The 20,737-nt window shown below is 39.8% G+C and overlaps 1 protein-coding gene across 1 annotated transcript in view; it reads right to left on the reverse strand.

Annotated features, from left to right (window-relative positions):
* The window catches only part of LOC103299725 (nuclear RNA export factor 2-like), a 31,075-nt gene extending 15,769 nt beyond the window's left edge, over positions 1–15,306 (reverse strand). The window contains exons 1-2 of the mRNA XM_054720801.1: positions 15,250–15,306; positions 12,873–12,970 (exon numbers count right to left, since the gene is read on the reverse strand). Of these exons, the coding sequence (XP_054576776.1) occupies positions 12,873–12,942 (70 nt within the window). The 5' untranslated portion in view covers positions 12,943–12,970; positions 15,250–15,306. The remainder of the gene's footprint in view (positions 1–12,872; positions 12,971–15,249) is intronic.
* Between the last annotated feature and the right edge of the window lie 5,431 nt (positions 15,307–20,737).

The following is a 20,737-nucleotide window of genomic DNA, read 5'->3' on the forward strand; positions in this document are numbered from 1 at the left end:
CTCAGGATTTTTCTGAAAACTGAATAATTTATATGATGAGATTATCACAGTGCTTTACATAAAATAGAAATTTTAAAAATGGCAGCTATAATCCTATCCTATATAATAAAAGCATAATATGCATATCAACTGAATAGTGGAACAGCCAGTGGCTATGATGCCCACTGACCACCAGGGGGCAGATGCTCAATGCAGGAGCTGCCCCCTGGTGGTCAGTGTGCTCCCACAGGGGAAGCGCTGCTCAGCCAGAAGCTGGGCTCATGGCTGGCGAGTGCAGCGGCAGTGGTGGTAGCCTCTCCCACCTCCACTGCAGACAGGCAGTAAAGAGTGAGGGGTCCCGGACTGTGAGAGCCCCGGACTGCAAGAGGGATGTCCGACTGCCAGCTTAGGCCCTGTCCCCTAGGGAGTGGGCCTAAGCCATCAGTCAGACATCCCCCAAGGGGTCCTGGACTACAAGAGGGTGCAGGCTGGGCTGAGGGACCCCCCTGAGTGCACAAATTTTTGTGTACCAGGCCTCTAGTCCTATATAATAAAAGCCTAATATGCAAATAGACCGAACAGTGGAATGACTGGTCACTATAACATGCACTGACCATAGCTCAATGCAGGAGCTTCCCTCAGCCTGCAGGCCTCAGGCAAGCCAAGGCGGGTGTCAGCAGGGCCCCCGATTGCCCCACTGGTTGCCCCACAGAGGGAGGCAACCAGCGGCGGTGGAAGGCAGGGCCAGTGATCAAGCGGTACCAGGCTGCCAAAGCAGGTGCCAATGGGAGACCCACCCATCACCCTGCCGGTTGCCCCACAGATTGGCCCTGATCACCAGCCAGGCCTCGGGACCCTACCCATGCACAAGTTTCGTGCATCAGGCCTCTAGTTAAGTGATATCAGTTAAGTGATAATAGCTGGTTTTTAAAAAGTGTGGGAAATTGGTATAAAATGATTCTGCATCTGCTTATCTTTACGGGTAAGTTGTATCTTGCTCTATGAGTGGGACACTGTACTTGTAGTATTATATACTAGAGGCCCGGTACACAAATTTGTACACTGGTGGGGTCTAGCCATTGCTCCACTGGGGCGAGGGGCTGAAGGCGGTTTGCCTGCCAGCTGTTATAGTAATAATGATAAGAACAATATAGAATAAGTATCAAAGTGTGGAATTACAGTGTGATATTAAAAAATGATGTTAAGAAGTATTAAATGTAATGTAAACAAGTTGATTAAACACCCCTGAATGGCCTGTATGCAGAAAAAAAAAGTAAAGTGATCTGTTCCCCATATGTAAAACCAGATATGCAAGGCTCCTGGGACCCGCTGATAAGACACACTGAAGACGCCCATCTAGGCACATAAAAAGAGGAAGCACCAGAGGAAGATCAGAGAGGCTTGTTCTGCTCCTCCACAGACGGTCACTCTCCACCCCCCTTCCTGCAATCTGCCCAAGCTCTGCCGTGGACTGTGAGTCCAGACAGTGAGCCGGAAACTGAGGCCTCAAGCAAGACGCCGAGCCGCAGCTGCAACGTCCAACGTCCAGTGTGTGTGTCTGTCGGTGCGGATCCCCGGGTGGCCTGCCGAGGTCTGGAAACCACCAGGACTCTGGTAAATAAACCGTGTGTGATTCGTGCATTGCATGTCTGTCTCCTGTGTAACTTATGCTCGGTCAATATTAAGTAAGTACCTTGGGTAGTACGTGTCAGTATCTGTTTAGAGACTGGCTGAGGCACCCTTGGTCACCTGTGCTTACGTCCCTGAAGGAGAAATTGGGACAATTGGCGTAGTCGGCAGTTGCTAAATTAAAATTGGACATTAAGGGGGTAAGTGAAACAAAATTTCCTAAATTAATTTTTTCTAAATTGCTCCGGGCACAGCGGAGATTAATTTGGACAAGAGAGAAAAGGGGAAGCTTCTAGCCAAATCTGAAGTCAAGTGCTGGGCCTGCTAAAAGCAGATAATGTCGTCCACCCAAACCCGAAAGTAATCAGGCATAGAGAACCGATCGGTGTCACTTCTGAAAAACCTTGAGCTTGCTTTAAACTAAAAGTCGTCCACCGTAAGGGCACGCCCAGGAGAGGCTGACTCCCGAAGGCAAAGCCGGAGGGTCCTAGCAGTTTCTCTGTCCAAGCGGAGCCGTGCAGACGGGTTATATCTGCCGACCGTTTACGCAAGCAAGGGGCTGTGGAGGCAGCCAAGAGGAAGGACACGCGAAAGGGGAAACTACGCTTGAGAAATCGGTGGAGGGACCCGAGTTGGCGGATTATACCAACCGACAGCTTACGTAGGCAGCACAACCGTGGCATAAACGGGACGGAGGAATTGTGGTTGGAAGGAATAATTCTCTCATTGCAAATTAAGAAAAGAAAGAGGAATATATATATATAAATATAGATTTTATAAATGAATGGCAGAGCATAAATTACAAAACAGGATCCTGAATTTCTTAAGAAAGGCTCACAATTATCTCTTTCTTTGTAATATATACCTGACTGAAGTCCAGAGGGAAACTTCCCCTTGTGCCATCTATCCCTTTGGGAGAGCAGGTCCTAAAATAATAATTTGTCCGGACTGCCTTCGAGATAGGAAGGAAGATTAAAATGGAAAAACTCAGAAGCTTCTAGCAGAAACTAAGGAGGAATAAAGAACGACTAGCTAACATACCGGCCGAAAGTAAATAGTGCACCCTAGAGGACAGTCTCAGGGAGAAATGCAAGGTCGGATACACTCCCAGATTGGGAGAGAAAGTAACCAATAACCCTGACACATTAATACCAGTAATTCAAAGGGCTTCACCTGAAGAGGTGATCCCAATACTTCTACATACAATTCATAATCTTCAGGAAGATAATGATAAAGGCAAAAGATTAGCACAAAAGGTGATAGGACAATATTCTAGCAAACCAGCCATAGTAAGAAAAAAGGTGGTGAGGAAGGAAGGAACAGAAGGTGAAGGAGAGACAGTAGAATTTTCCTCCTTCACTAGACAAGAAATGAATGAACTTAGAGGCCTATTAATAAAGGGAGAACTGACAGACATTGATTGGTTGCTACATCTGTATGAGAAAGGAGGCCACACTCTTATGGTCAGTGCAGATGAATTATCACAAGTAATTGATGCAATAGAACACCCAAAACTAAGAGAACAACTACTAAAAGACATAGAACAGCAAGGAAGACAGGCACTGGCGTCTATATGGCACTGGGTGTCTAAGGCTTGGAAAAAGTCTTTTCCTCATATAGATTTCTCCTCATCACAATTTTCAAAACCATGGAATAATATAGGCCAGCTCCAACATCAATTGAGGAAACTTACTATCCTTAATGGAATATACCATGGAGATAATCCCTGGGAAGCCACTGATGTGGATGGCATCATAAGATGTCTAATTAAAAATGCACCCGAGGGATATAAAATACAAATGCAAAATTTATTAGCAGGGTCAAGAACCCCAAATGAGATTAAGGAAAAAATCACCCTCCATCAGGACATGATTACAGATAAAAAATTCACCTTTGTAGCAAAGGAGAAGAGAACACAAAATTACTCTTTTTTCACAGAAAAAAGGAAGGAAATAAGGGGACCCCAGAATATGTATAGAAATAATAATAATTTCCAGAACAAGGGAAGAAATTGGACACAACCAAAGCCATACCTAGCACAGCAAAAACCTTACTGGAAGGTGAATAACCCTTTCTTTAAAAAGGGACCCCCACAAAACCCATTTACAAAAAATCAATCTGGAAATTCATTTAATAAAACCCAATACAGAAACCCCTTCCCCACTTACCAATCTAAGAATAACCCATTTCAACAACAACCCAAAAATAATCCATTCAGACAACAGGGAAACTACCAAGGCCCCCGCCCCCAATGGAAGGGCAACCAAGGGGGCATAAGAAGAAACTAACCTCTCTTGCTCTAGCAGATGAGTTCTATAGGGAAAATGATAACAGACCATATATTACTTTGAATATAAAACCCCGAGATGATTTAATCTTACCTAAAACATTTTTAATAGATACTGGATCCCAAATCTCTTCAATGGCCATAGATAATATACCCCCAAAATCCTGTGAAAACACAATTTCTATTGAAGGAATCACTGTAAATATTATTAAGGCAAATCCAATAGACTGTAAAATACTGTACAGAAATAGATAGATTAAAGAATACATTGGGATTCTACAGGAAGAACAGTACCAAATAAGGTCATCAATAAATTAGACTTACTTAAAAGCCCCACATCAAAAAAGGAAGCACAACAAGTTATGGGATTATTTATGTTTTGGAAACAACACATACCATATCTGTCAGACATAGCAAAACCTATATACAAAGTAACTAGAAAGGCAGTAAACTTCCAATGGAATAAAGAACAGGAAGAAGCTTTCCAACAATTAAAACACTACATCCACCTCTTCTCTCAACTACAAAATATACAACCAGGTGACAAGGTAGTTCTAGATATTGCTTTTATATCAGAACATGGTAATTGGGGACTATATAAAAAAGGGAAAGATGACCATAAGCTAATGCCAGTAGGATTCTGGTCCAAGAAATTTCCATACTCTCATTTTAAATACTCATATTTTGAGAAATTGATTTGGACTTTATATGCAGCACTGCTACACACAGAACCTCTGACAGGACAACAGCCAATAACAGTCAGGAGCACCCTGCCTCTTAAGGCATGGTTAAATATGTCAGCGGAAGAGTTGGCAGGTAGCCAAATTGAAGAAAAGGTACTCGCGTGGAAGTGGTACATAAACACGCGTTGTATCAGCGGCTCCGGAGAACCAGCCCTCCTCATCGAGGAGGTAAACAAACTTGAGGTGGAACCACCCACCTGTGCCAACAAGTTTGAACCTATAGAGACACCTATAGGTGTACAGGGGCCAAAATACACCCCTGTCTTTAAAAATGCCTGGTTTACAGACAGATCAGCCCCCGTATCCGGTGACCGCAACATCTGGAAGGCAGCAGCCTTCATTCCCGCGACACAACAAGCTCTGACTGTGTCTGGTGAGTCCAATTCTGCACAACATGCAGAACTTATAGCCGCATATATGGCTATACAGGAAGCAGTGCGGACACAAAAACATAAAATATATATATATTTACAGATTCTTGGGCAGTATATAATGGCATTATATTATGGTCAGGAAAATGGAAACAAACTAATTGGCAAATTAATGGCAAAGATTTATGGTCTAGAGAATATTGGGAAAAGATATATATTTTATCACAAAAGATAAAAATATATGTAACACATTTCAATGCACATGCTAGTGACAGCTCTAAAACAACACTATACAACAAAATAGTAGATCAGCTAGCAAAAGGACTAACACCAGGAAATAACCTCACTATCACTGACAAATCTAAATCTTTAGCTATAACATTAGCATTAAAAAAGGAAGATAACAATTCTTACTCCTTGCCACCAATTCCATCAATTAAATTAAAAAAGGAAGATGGAAAATACAAAATACAACCTCCAGAATTAGAAATGAAATTGACCATACCATTTATCACACAAATACATCAAACATTAGGACACATAGGACAATCAGCACTTATAAACTGGTTTCTAAAAAGAAACATAAAAGCCCCAATCAGAGACATTAAATCAGCTATAAATACATGCACTATTTGCAAAGGAACATACATGTTCCGCACACTTCAGCCACCTAGAATGAATAAACCATATATCCCCAACCAACTCTTACAGATAGATTTTATTGGACCTTTAAAAGTACCATATTCACAAAAATATGCATGCACATTAGTGGATGTAAATACAGGAATCCTTGCTGCCACAGCATCGTCACATCCAGATGCAAATACAACATTACGCTCCCTAAATACCTGGATGATGCATTTTGGCCCACCACAAATAATTGAATCAGATCAAGGATCACACTTTACTGCCACATCTGTACAAAGGTTGGCAGCAGAATATGACATAGATTGGAACTTTCACTTATCATACAACCCAACAGCAGCAGGAACAATTGAAAGGCACAATGGACTCCTCAAACATAAAATGCAAACACTATTGATGGATAATAAATATCCATCTTTACAAGTTCTTTTAAATAAAGCATGCCTTTTATTAAATTCTAGACCTAGACAGAACAGACCCTCCCCCCTAGAACAACTGTATCTTCCACACATTGAAAATATCAAAGAATACCAATTCAGCCCTCCACCTAGAATAAATAGGAAAATTCCTTACAAAATCTTAACAAAAAACTCTAAAGATAACTCCTTGTCCTTGCAGGAAATCATAGCTGACAGCGGAGCCTCACTTTACTGGACAGTAAATGATAAGGGAGAACTACAACAAACCAAAATCCAAAACACACAACCAAGATTTTAAATTAACATTATATTATTTATTTATTGTCTTATCTCAGCCATAATCACTCTTACACTCCTCCTACCATTCATATCATATATTGAACAAAATGTGCAGAAAAATAGAACGCCTCAGTTTTATTACCTTTATGCTCCTTTTACTATTGATTTCCACTTGGACTGCCTTGTCATTGACATGGTGTAAATATAGACATATTATAACCAATAATACCATAAACATTAGTAGCATAAGTAGCCTAACCAAAACCCCATTCCTTAAAACCCTGATCCAAGAATTATCAAACCCACTATCCAAGTTCTATAATTACACGATCTGTGCTCCCACAGGATTATCATGGAACAATGGGAAGCGGACCTAGAGAACTTTATGGAAGAAGCCAAAATACAAATAGTGTCCCCTACCCAACAACCTTCACCACCCCCATATTATCCCACACCCCCAAATTCACCAGATCTTCCCCAACTTCCATCACCACCAGCTACAGCTTTGCATATTCCTGATTTACAAACTTCTACTCCCTTGTTGCCCAATCAATACACACATAGACCAGGATACTGCAGATTTTATCCTGATATCTGCAACCCAGCATGGTACACTAGATTTCAATATGATCCACATACCCAATACCAAGGAATATATCGCCATGTATTTTCAGGAGGAGTCATCGAATCTATCCTAAACATACTGGATGAAACTCAATCTATTATAGAATATTTGCCAGGAGAAACGGCTGTACATTTCCTTGCTCTACTTAGAGACTATATTGCCATAGGAGAACAAGCAATCTATTCTGCTTACAGATACCCAAGCTCACTTCCACCATTAACAACCCCAAATGAATTACTGAATATAATTTGTATAGGAGACCTAAATGCAGAATATTTGACACCACCTTGGAACTATATCCCTGCAATCTCTCAGAGAGAACTTGAAGACAGAGAAAGATGGGAACATATGATGGAACTAGATGGCCCAGAGGAATTTTCCACTGGACATTGATTTCACTCTTTACTAATATTCTTGTTAATGATGCTATTTCTAGTGCTTCTAGCACTACAACTACTTTTAGTACCTCTACTAATGCTGATATTACTACTGAAGTGCCTACTACTACTTTACCTACTACTATTACTACTACTAATACTGGCAAGCCAGATACTATAAAACCAGCTATAACCCATAAATTATCCATACAACTAACTAAACCAAACAAACATTATGTTTTCCACCACCCAGTCACACTTACAGCAAATAACTCAATCTTTTCACTAACTATAGGTGATTTTTCTTTCAATACTTCTTTACAATATTATTCCACATACAAGATGTGTCCATCATATTACCACCCAGATTTTTGCCAACTTAAAACATTGAATTATATACAAAATTCTATGAGGACATATGGTCACACTCAATTGAAAGAATGCATTTCCCAACAATGGTTTCAGGACTCTCTGACTCTGAGATCAGTTTCCATTATAGATGTCCAATCAAGAGATCCTCCCACATCAACTTATCATATAACTACTGATACCCTTATAACTCTCAATTCCAAATTTATAAACATAGTTCAAAATGTAGATCCATATTTAAATATAGAAAATAATTCATGCATTCAGAGAGCACTAGTTAATGTAGTTCCATTTCAAGAACATCTCATACATTTTTGGTATACAGGAGAACTAGGTGATGAATTTGAGGATTATGATGAATATGAGGAGATGATGAACACAACAGAGACATCCACACCTACACTCACAACAGAAGCACCCATATCAACCTATTTTAACAGACAACCATTCTTTTCACCACCCACCACGAACCCAACCCTACCAGAAGGCTTTCCTATCTCACCATATTATAACATGACACACATTGTAAAAGAAAATGATATAACTTATTATCAATATTATTTAACAGGCTTTCCAAATTTTCCAACATTTGGCAACTTTTGTGTAGGCATTAAATGTCACATGTCAAAGTCTGAATATGGCCCTGTGATGATAACCTCTTTAACTGATGCCATCACACCAGAAGAATATTTAGCTCATGATAACAACTATTGGCCATTTAGACACATACCTCAGATGATGACGGACCTCATTAGTCCTGTCAATTTTGACTCTGGTGAAACTATGTATAAACTTTGGAATTCACCTATGTTTGGCACCATACATCAAATTTGCTTTCCAGCAGCTATATCTAATAATTCCCTTCATATTAATACCACTGGGACAAACTTTACTCATTTTTATACCAAACTAGAACCAGCTATATATTGTGTTGACCCCAACAAGAAATTGGCCAAATCTGTTCTAAATCTATTACAAAGACTAACCCCCAATATGCTATATCCAAATTCTTACAAACTAAGATCACAGCAATTTCTAGGATTCTGGAATATTAATTATACCACCCTTTATTATCCAGATATAATTACACATACCTTTACAGAAATCCCACAAGGAGAACAATTTGTCATGAATTCAACCCACATTTGTTCTAATACCATAGCCATTGGTAAAATCAACCCACCAATTATGCCCTCCTATAACTGCTCTACATTATCCACAAAAATGACAATGGCTATAACGGATTGGTTACAGTCTAAAAGATACATACTAGAACAGGCTAATTCCTTAGCAAATGTAACTATGTTTTTCTCTAACTACACACAGAAATTTTTTCCTTTATTCATGTTTAATTCCTCTACAACATCATATCTATTAGATTGCTCCCCAAGTATCACAGAAATGCTCACCTATGCAATTATTCCTAAACATGATCAACAAGCACGACAACCTACATTTTTAAACCACCCATACTCATATGGACCATTCCCCATTATAAGCTATAGAAATTTTACATTTAGCTACACCTCTACAAACATTCTTTCAAATCTTACCACAGGCCAACAACACCAAACAACCTATACAGTTCTTTATCCCAACTCAACATTAAGACCTACCCCTATACCACTAAATCACTCACATTTTGCTTGCAGAGGATATGACCCACTCATTAGTTTACATTATAATATTTCTTATGGACTAAAACCTACTTCTTGGTTTACAACCTTTGGAGCCTATATTAATCCATCAAAAGCAAAACGTATAGCTGGATCCTTCACTACTGGTTTTCAATCATATATGCTACATTACTTAGACGGCGGATGGAAGAAATTATTCCTCCACCACCATTCACCCATGACTAATCATTCTCTTCTACCCTTCACTGATTTCTACTATGTACCTAATATAGCTGATAAATGTTATAATAACCTATTAGAACCATGTATCATACAAAGAGGTTGCTACAATTCTACAACATGCCTAAGAACCTTACATTTCTCACCTGTCTATTCTTATGGCATTACAAAACCTGCACCTAAACTTCTTGAGGCCCCATCAGTAATTACACAAATCAATAACCCAGGTAGACTAATTTTCCAACCACAGATTCAGAGAACTACCATATACTTCTCACCAGATGATTTTTTAGCCTCCTCATTAGTCAAAGCTTGTGCAGATGTAGAACCCCCAATTCCAATTAGAAATGCACCATTCCCTCAAAAATTTAGACAACATTCAGGAAGGAAACTCTTACAACTAGATGCAGCTTCCTTTGCATTGGCATCAATCGCCGCATCTGTATCTATAGCAAATTCAGTTAAAATTAATCAGTTAACTAATGATTTAAATAAATACTTCCACCATACAACCGAATTTGAAACTAAAACATTAGAACTCATTTCTAAATCATTTGACAGTGCCTATCAACTGGCAGCACAAACCCATCAGCAAGTTATGCTCTTATCAGACATAGTTAAGGAACAGGATCACTATATGAACACATTACATCAAGACATAGAGGACATTAATCAAAGATTCCAAAAATACCAATTTAGACAACAATGTCAACTTATACAAAATTCCCTAACACAAGCCCAAAGAGACCTTTTGTCTCTCATTGTCAGGGGACAAGGACTGAACCCATTGTGGAATGATGCAATAGCTGCAATTGACTTTACAAAACCTATAGGATGCTCCTACTCAGATTGTGAACTTTCAATACTCACAGCAGTAGGAGGAGAAAACTTAGTGGCATATCCTACATTGAATATACCAATACACATAAACAATAATGAATATGCAATGCCTAATGGAGACATACTATATGTGGAATCTTATTTCTTCTTAAAATCTTCACTAATACAATTCACTCCAAATATCTTCATTGCATTCCAACCACTATCTGTAGATACATTTCCTATATCACTTCTTCCACATGACCCAAGACCACTCATGTATAATATAGGCAGACATAACTTTGTCGCCTGCTTTACAAATATCTCTGTATATGATCACACAATAAGAAAGAATGTGAATTACTCCTTCCCTAATTCTTGTCACTTAATCACTAATGCTATGAACATCACCTTTAATAATAAAATATATTATTCATTCTTTGACACCAAAACCTCTCTATACTTCTCACCCTCTTTACCCTTATACCAACGCTTGCAAGAAAAACATTATACTGCACCCCCTACTCTTAATGAATCTTTTAACAAGCTTAGCTCTTTAGAACCCCTCGTAAAAGATACCATGAAGACCTTGAAGTCGCAAGCTGAACAACTACATCACTTAGCCTACATCCCAAACGCCGGAACCATCACAACCTTGGAAGACTTGAAAAAACTACACCGAAATTGCAAGACAGCAGATACTCTCCTATCCTTATGGAGGACCGTCCCCTGCACTCCTGATTGGAATTTCATCAACCCCATCGCATGGATTCAGCATGGACTCTCTTCATTTGAAGCTACATGGACTTTAATTAAGGAGATATTATTTGCATTGGCTATTATTTTCCTCTTTTGTTTATTTGTTAAGATTGCTAAAATCATTATATGCCTTATCCCCAATAAAATAAAAAATAATTGATTCCCTTGGGGTAAACCCTTCAGGAATCACCGGGTGGAATGTTATAGTAATAATGATAAGAACAATATAGAATAAGTATCAAAGTGTGGAATTACAGTGTGATATTAAAAAATGATGTTAAGAAGTATTAAATGTAATGTAAACAAGCTGATTAAACACCCCTGAACGGCCTGTATGCAGAAAAAAAAAGTAAAGTGATCTGTTCCCCATATGTAAAACCAGATATGCAAGGCTCCTGGGACCCGCTGATAAGACACACTGAAGACGCCCATCTAGGCACATAAAAAGAGGAAGCACCAGAGGAAGATCAGAGAGGCTTGTTCTGCTCCTCCACAGACGGTCACTCTCCACCCCCCTTCCTGCAATCTGCCCAAGCTCTGCCGTGGACTGTGAGTCCAGACAGTGAGCCGGAAACTGAGGCCTCAAGCAAGACGCCGAGCCGCAGCTGCAACGTCCAACGTCCAGTGTGTGTGTCTGTCGGTGCGGATCCCCGGGTGGCCTGCCAAGGTCTGGAAACCACCAGGACTCTGGTAAATAAACCGTGTGTGATTCGTGCATTGCATGTCTGTCTCCTGTGTAACTTATGCTCAGTCAATATTAAGTAAGTACCTTGGGTAGTACGTGTCAGTATCTGTTTAGAGACTGGCTGAGGCACCCTTGGTCACCTGTGCTTACGTCCCTGAAAGAGAAATTAGGACACCAGCCCCACCCCCGATCGGAGTGGGGAGGCCCGCTGGGCACGGGGCTAGCAGGGGCGAGGGGCTGTAGTCCTTCTGGTCGTTTTGTTTGGTCACTGGGCTTTTATTATATAGGATGACTTCCTAATGACTTGCACTTATACACTTATTTCTTGCCATCATGATATTAGAAACATATAAATTGGGGTTATGTAAAGAATAAACAAGTGGAAAGATTAAGAATGAGAGAGAAATAAGATAAAATGAGTTAAGGAGAAATAAGTAGTTTCTTAATGAGCGGCATAAGTTATACATATTAGTAAACATACATTACATTGTAGGTATACATAGGTACACAGTATTAGTGTTGTACAAGAGAATTAGTTTGAACAGTGTCTCCTAAATGTTTTCCATAGCACACTAGTACCTCAAATGGTCTGTGGAAAAGTGTTCCATTCCCATATAAGTTGAGGAAACTACCTACTTTAGACTGAATGTTTACATTTCAACCTAATTTCTAATTTGATCTGAAGATGTGATTTTGGGAGGTTATTAGGTCACAGCGGAGGTACGTTCATGAATGGAATTAGTGTCATTATAAGAGACCCAGAGAGCTCTCTTGCCCTTTCTGCCATGTGAGGACACAGGAAGAAGACAGACATTTTTGAACCAGGAAGTGGACCCTCATGAGACACTGACCCTGCCAGTTCCTTGATTTTGGACTCCTCAGCCTCCAGATCTGTGAGAAATAAATGTCTTCTGTTTATAAACCACCCAAACCATGATGTCCTGTTTTAGCAGCATGAGCCAACTAAGACACTACCCACTCCTTGAGATATTAGCATATCTTAAAAAATACGATATGGAAACCCTTTTACCTTCATTTCTGTATGTCCCATAGTCTTTTAATAGAGCACCACATTTTTGTTGTTGCTGTCTCTTAGACATAGTGTCTCTTTTAACAAACCTGGAAGTGCTGAAATGAGAGAAAAATAAAGTGGATATAATAAAATTATAGCATAAGTGATAATATTCCTTAACCATCCTTCATACAATATTTAAATACCCATAAATGTAAACATATCCCTTACTTGATGAATTTTACTCATTCAGTATCATCTACATGTTTATTAAATGCAAGTATCACATATAATTTCACTTAATGTGTTTTTCCTTAAAAAGTTATTGTTTTCCACTTGAAGAAAAGCATCAAGTTTTAAAGGAGTCTAAGAAGCAATGGTTAGAAAATCAAAAGCTAATAGTGTTTGGTTGGACTAGTTTAAACCATTTAGGGAACCCAAGCAGAAAAAGATTATGGCAACCCACCCTATATGCCTTTATTTATTTATTTGTCTATCTATCTATCTATCTATCTATCTATCTATCTATCCATCCTCACCCGAGGATATGCGCCCTGACTTGGGATCGAACCTGCAGCTTAGATATGTGCCCTGACCGGGAATTGAACCAGGAACCTTATAATGTTTGGGACAATGCTCCAACCAACTGAGCCACCTGGCCAGGTCTCACATGAATTTTAAAGAAACTATTGAGCAGCAAAGTAAATATAAGAAATTCTGATTCTTCACAACATGGTACTTTCACACTTTTACTGAAAAAAAATCAAATTCCTTTAAAAAATTATTTATCTTTTCTTCCCTCTCTTTTTCTCTAGAAGCCAATACGGAACAGAAATTAAAATCAGATTTGGAATCGGTTATACAAATTGGCATCTGAGAGGTCTCTGGTGACCTTAATAACCAGAGTAAGCCATCACACTGCACAGACAGTGAATATGGGAGGGTGGTAAGCAAGATCAGAGTTAGTTTTTTTTTGTTTTGGTGTGTGTGTGTGTGTGTGTGTGTGTTTATCAGAAGTTCTCTTTGAACCAGAGATCACCTCATTTAACCTTCACATGAACTTTATAAGGCAGGTACCATTATTATTCCCATTTTGAAGATCAGAAAATGAGTACAAAGAGGTAAATTATTTACCTGAAGTTGCACATCTGGTAAGTGGCAGAGTCAAGAAGACTGAAACTCAAGTCTGGTTAACACTTAATCACCAAGAATATGTTTCTGCTGTATAAATATTGAGGGTGGAGCAAATGGCCACCTTCTACTTCTAAAAACCCTAATTCCTAGGTTTTATATGCACTCCCAAGCAGAGTATTCCTCAGCTGGGTTTTTTTCTTTTATGGGGGAGCTACTTTTTTAAAATCTTTATTATGAGAGTATTACAGATGTCTCATTTTTCCCCCACAGCCCTCCTCCACCAGGTTCCCCGCCTGCTCCAGTCCTTCACCATGAGGGAGCTACTTTTTAAAAATATGTATTTTTATTAATTTCAGAGAGGAAAGGAGAAGGAGAGAGATATGTAAACATCAATGATGAGAGAGAATCACTGATCAGCTGCCTCCTGCAGGACCCATACTGGGGATCTAGCCGGCAACATGTGCCCGACTGGGAATTCTGACTTCTGGTTCACAGGTCAACGCTATACCACTGGGTTGGCTGGGGAGCTACTTTTTGTTACCCAAAATGCTTCCAGTCACTATGGAGAGAAGAGGGGAGGGGTGTAGAACGACCATTGAGAAAAAATGGGAAAGGGGCAACAGGGCTGGTTTACTATCCTCCCTTCAAGAAATTTGGCAAATTGAGACATAGGCCATGGCAGTAGCTAATGATAATGACCCTGCCACAGCTAGAACATCCTGCCTATTTTATTTTATATTATTTTGCTTTTTTAATTAAAATTTTCCCATTTACCCGTTCTATGACCTCTTCCACCTCCACCTATGACCCCCGCCCCACAATCACCACACTGCTGTCCATGTCCATGAGTTCGCTCTTTTTTCTTTTTTGCTCAATCCCTCCATCTCCTCAACACCTCTTCTAACAACCCCCCCCCCCCCCCCGCCACACACACACACACACACCAGAACTGTCTGCCAGAAGAGCAGGGCTTTGGTGTGGCAGTGAAGGGAAATGGGCCGGGGTCTCACCCTTTTTCCTGAGCCTGGGCCCTGAGAGAAGTCCATAAACCCCTGCCGCGCCCTCTCCCGCCGCCAATTCTCTGAGGAACCTTCTAGTACAGACTCGGGACCCTCCTACCGAGTGGGTGGCGCCCCTCTACCGAGTACGGCCCACCGCCCAGGGAGGCAGGACAGGAACGGGGAACGATAGGGTGTGAGCCGGTCTCATCAAAACCCCCCTCAGCCAGCGCGGACCAGTTTTAACGGTTTTCTGAACCCACCGGCAGGTCTGACTCCTCAGAAAGGTAAGCGGAGCTACAGTTGAGGAGTTACCACACACTTAAATGGTAGACATGACCATAGGGGGGTCACAAAACTGCGGAATCCACGGCACCCCAGCTGTGGGGCCTCACCTGACTTCCAAGACCTCTCCTGACAAGAGTCACAAGACGGAGACACTCAGGGTTCTAGAACTCTCGATCCTCGCCTGAGAACGGACTCTCGCGTGATCCTATGTGATGACAGCGTGATACGTGATCATAGCGTGGTGCGTGATCATAGCGTGGTGCGTGATCATAGCGTGGTGCGTGATCATTGCGTGGTGCGTGGTGCGTGATCATAGCGTGACCCTAGGATAAACATGACCCGCAGTGATTGGGTAGCGGCAGGGTTCACCCGAGTGGCCGGCTCTGCCTGTGCTGTGATGGCAGAAGCCACGGAACTGCTGAGTTAAAATCTGCGCAGTTCCGGAGCCCACAATCTTCACATGATTGAGATGGCTGAGCCTGACATGTGACCATAGGCGCATACATGTCCATACCATCCACATAGTAGAGTTTCCATTTACTTTGTGCCTGTGTTTTTCTGGTGTGTTCGCATCCTACAGGTCTTGCCTTCCAAGGTATTACTCTTTCCTTGAGAAGTTTATTTTGCTGTCATAATACTGCCTAAGATCAGCTTTCTCCGGATTCTTCCTCCATTCACTATCTCTGGATTCTTTCCCCTTCACCTTACCCACAATGAGTCTGTCCAATTTGATTTCTGAAACTAACATTCTATTTGTTGTTCTGAAAGAAACTATATGCTTGATAGTTCTGAAATCCTCAAGTGCTTAGTTCACCACAGCATTCTGATCTGTTGCTAATTTTGTGCAGTTTTTTTCTACTGACCTGTAATTCAGAACCTGTGATGATTTTGCCAAAATTTCCAGTTACTTTCAAATCTATTTTACCAGTTTGATTAAAAAATAATATTTCAGATTAGGGTGCTGGCAGTGACAAAAATAATTGAACATTAAGAGAAGTATTTTGGTGAGATGATCAAGGGGAATTGTTTATGGTCTAATATAGTAGTGAAGAGGTGCTCAAAATGGTGTGTGGCTTGAGCAATTGGATGAACATTTTACAGAAATGGGGGAAAGTGGGAGAAGAATGATTGGCAATGACAGAAGCAGGCACTCTATTTGGCTATATTAAGTTTGAAGTACATAAAATATAGCATGTGGATATATATCAAAGAAAGTCTTTGAACTGAAAGGAAAAGGTCTGTTTAGATGTCACTTTGGGAAGCCTTTCCTGAATGCCCACTTCCCATCCCTTTAAGATTGTTACCCTTGCTACTCATAGCATCCATCATCACTTCTAGTGTAGATTTTATCAAATTTACATTGCAATTTCCTTTTTATTGGTCCATTTTCTCTGTTAGTAAAAAATGTTCTGGTTTTTTTTTTTTTTACTAATGACTGTGAGTTGTTTGTGGAACAGAACCTATGTTCTCATGTTTTTCTCAGGTTCTTTCCTGGCTCAATGCTGACAGTCATCTCTTCTTATTTGTTCAATGCATGCATATAACAAGGTAGTCAACTCAGTTTTTTCTATAGCTCCAATTATTGAAACTCATTTTCCAAATTCAGTTAAAATTTGCCTTCATTTATCTTTTATTCCTATGAAGCTAGATGCTATTAATTTACTTGTCTGAATACTGACTTCAATAATTTTCCTTAGATCATATATCTGGATGAGTATACTACTCTTTCAAACCAGGCATGAAATAAAAATCCTAACACTGTTTCTGTATGTAATATCTTAAAGTATGTCTTCTCAAATATGTTTTGTATTGTCTTCCATAGCCAAATGCAGGATTAAATACATATTATTCAATTTCATTTTACTAGAGATTCAGCACTTAATTCCAGAAGTGGAGATCATTTTGGATTTTGGATCATAATATATATATATATATATATATATATATATATATATATATTTAAATATCTTGACTTACACTTTTACCTCTAAGTGTTCAGATGTCAAAGTAGGTGTCAGGTCCTTCTCCCCAGCTTCAACCAGAAAACAACGCTTTCTGGTTAACAGAAATTTTATTTTATGGTGGCTAAACATAAAGTTTATTTTGGGTAACTTTTAAAAACCACTGTCTACAGCAAGTCAGTGGTGACTTCATCAATAATGTAGTCAACACCACACCCTCATCCGTCCCCAAGTTGCCACCACCACCAAATTAAAATGGTTTTAATGTTTAAAATTTGTATGATTTACCCATTATTAATTAAAAATGTGTGGCTAATTTTAATGAATCATCTATCTATTTAAGTTATTTTGAAAAAATCACAGTAATTTGGTATCTTAGTGAATATTCTTATAAGTTTTGAATTCCCACCCCCCAGCTTTAAACACAAAGTGGACTTTATGCAAAAGAGTTTTTCAGTTCTTTTTGATTTCTCACCCCCACCCCCGCCTTCTCTCTGAGGTTGGATGGTCTGTTCAATGCTTCTGTCTATGGATCTATTTTAGTTCATCAATTTATGTTGTTCATTAAACATGTATGCATGCATATAAGCATAACCCATGGACACAGACAGAAGGGGGGTGAGGGCAGGTGCTGAGGAAGTGGGAACAACCAGGGAGAGGTCAATGGAGGGGAAAAAGAGATATATATGATACTTTAAACAATAAAGAATTAATAAAAGTAAAATAAAATTTTAAAAAATAATTTGTCAGTTCTAAAAATGCTTACAATTCAATTTATCTTGTCTCACATTTTTTGTGGGGGGAAAAAAGTTGCCTTTTTGGCATGTTCAGAAAAGAGAAGTTGTCTTTTTGTGTGTGTGACTAATTGACACCCTCTTTGCTTGACTGTGGTTCTTCTTTCCCCATATCTCCAGTACACCAGATATGTTTAAATAGGGAAAATGATATTGTATCACCAAATAATCTTATACCAACTGTCTTGTGGAATACAAGTTAATTTGTGGACCATCTAAATCCCTTTTGGACTATTCATTCTACCAGCTACAAACCCAACCAATCATATGCTTCTGCTCATATTTACCATTTTATTCAAATCTCAAGAAAACCCAAGTATTTCCTAAGTGAAAATACATCACCATCTAATTTTATGTGCTTTTTGATAGGATTAACCATCAAGGAAATACTGTAGCCTATTTTTGTTTCCTGTTCCTGATGACTCCATGTTGAATTCTTTTTATTTTACTTTTTATTTTTATTTTTATTTTTATTTTTTAGATTTCAGAGAGGAAGGGCAAGGGAGAGAGAGAGATAGAAACATCAATGATGAGAGCGAATTTTTGATTGGCTGCTTCCTGCACTCCTCCCACTAGGGATCAAGCCCACAACCTGGGCATGTGCCCTTAACAGGAATCAAACCTGGGACCTTTCAGTCCATAGGCTGATGCTCTATCCACTAAGCCAAACCAGCTAGGGCCATGTTGAATGAATTCTGGTAATATTCCCACAAGGTCACACAGAAACTTGATGTTACAACTGAAGCCAGAATCCCGAGATTTAGATTCCCTGGCTATTACTCCCTCTATACTATGGTGATGCTCAAATGCTTACAAGAGGTGCTTACTATATAAAAGGAGTAAAAAAATAATCAAGATGAAGCCCTTTAAAGGTAATGTACCCTCACAGCCTTCTTCCACATATAAATTATCCCTTCTTCATTTTCAAGTATATTTCTCTAACTTAAAACTGAGCTCATATGAATATCAGCTTCTAAGCAAGCTGTAGAAGAAATAAAATTATTACCACTTTATAATGTGATCTCCCCAGAGGTACAGTCTTGTTTAATTATTTCCTCTCTTATTCTCAAAATAAAATTATCTTTGGCTGGGAAATGACCATTTACATAAAACAATATGTAGAAATTAAAACACTTTAATACAATATAAACATTTCCAGAATATAGACTGACTTTGTATCAGTACTTTTAAAACTATATATCATCTAAGATTATTATAGACTGTTTCATTTTCCACTTTCAGAACTATAAAATACAAAAATACACTGCAAATTAAATTGAACAAAAAAGTAGTCTAAATCTCTTCATACATTTTGCTTAGAGAAAATCAAGAAACGTAAACAAACACACAACAACAATAAAATACCATCAACACTAACACAAACCCAAACAAAGAATGGATTTTGTAATGCCTAGTAATTCTTTCACTTAAAATAAATTATCTCTCATGGGTAAATTTCATTATCACAGCGATTTGATGAGTAGAAAGAGAGAAAACCTCACTAAGGGAAATTACATTATATGTAAGAAATATGTAATCTCTCTCTCTTAAAAGAAAACGAGGAGGAGAAAACCAAGATGGCGACATAGGTAAACACCTAAACTGCTGCCTCACACAACAATTTCAAAACTACAACTAGAAGACAAAATGAACATCATCCAGAACCACAGGAAAGCTGGCTGAGTGGAAATTCTACAATTAGAAGGAAAGAGGAAAACACACAGAGAATCAGAGGAGCTGCAAAAGGCTGAGGTACAGAGACACATACGTGGGCGGCTGAGTGCCTGGCTGGCTTTCTCTAGCAGGAAGGAGACAAAAGCTCCCGACTGCACTGAACCCCAGTTCCGACTGCACTGAACCCCAGTTCCGGGCGAGACCCTGGGGACCCAGGCTTATATGGGGGGAATCTGGACTGTCAGGCGGAAACTCAGGGGAGCCACGAAAGGCAGAGGTTTGGAGGCGCGAACGCGCAAGTGCGCGAAGAGAGGACTGACTGCTGAATGCCACTGGCTTTCTCTAGCTGGTGGGAAATGGAAGCTCTCCCATTACGCTGAACTCCAGTTATGGGTGAGAATCTGGGAATCCAGATTCATTGGGGGAGAAACTGGACTGTCTGGCAGCGGGTGAAACTCAGGGGCAGCTTACTCTTAGAGGTGCTTGCAGCTATTACTGAGGGACACTGAGACCCAGGGGCATCATAGGGCAGGGCTGATGGGAAGCCAAGACTGTCTGCTCAGCCCTGAGACTCTGCCCCATCCAAGCTGAGCACAGAGGCTTTTGCAATTTTGCAAGTCTTTTCTCATAAGACTGTCTCCATCACAGAAGTTCTCCCGGTGTAGACACAGCTGATCCTCACAGCCAATTGGCCTGGAGGTCAATTCCTCCTAGTGATACCAACAACAATCAAGACTTAACTACAACAAGGCTGTACACACAGTCCACAAAGGGGTGCACCAAGAGTGTCCACCTCAGGTAACTGGGGAGGCCGAGCCACTGGGCCCTATAGCACACCTACCACACAAAGCTACCCTACCAACTCAGGGAAGCAGTGAAAATGCAGAGACAAAGAAACAGATCACAAACAAAAGAAATAGAAGAAAACAAATGACTGGATATAGAGTTCAAAACCACGGTGATAAGGTTTTTCAAGAATTTCCTAGAAAAGGCCAATAAATTTAGTGAGACCCTCGAGGATATGAAAAAGGACC

This window comes from Eptesicus fuscus, chromosome 1 (assembly GCF_027574615.1).
Source record: "Eptesicus fuscus isolate TK198812 chromosome 1, DD_ASM_mEF_20220401, whole genome shotgun sequence".
In the NCBI taxonomy this organism is placed as follows: Eukaryota; Metazoa; Chordata; class Mammalia; order Chiroptera; family Vespertilionidae; genus Eptesicus; species Eptesicus fuscus.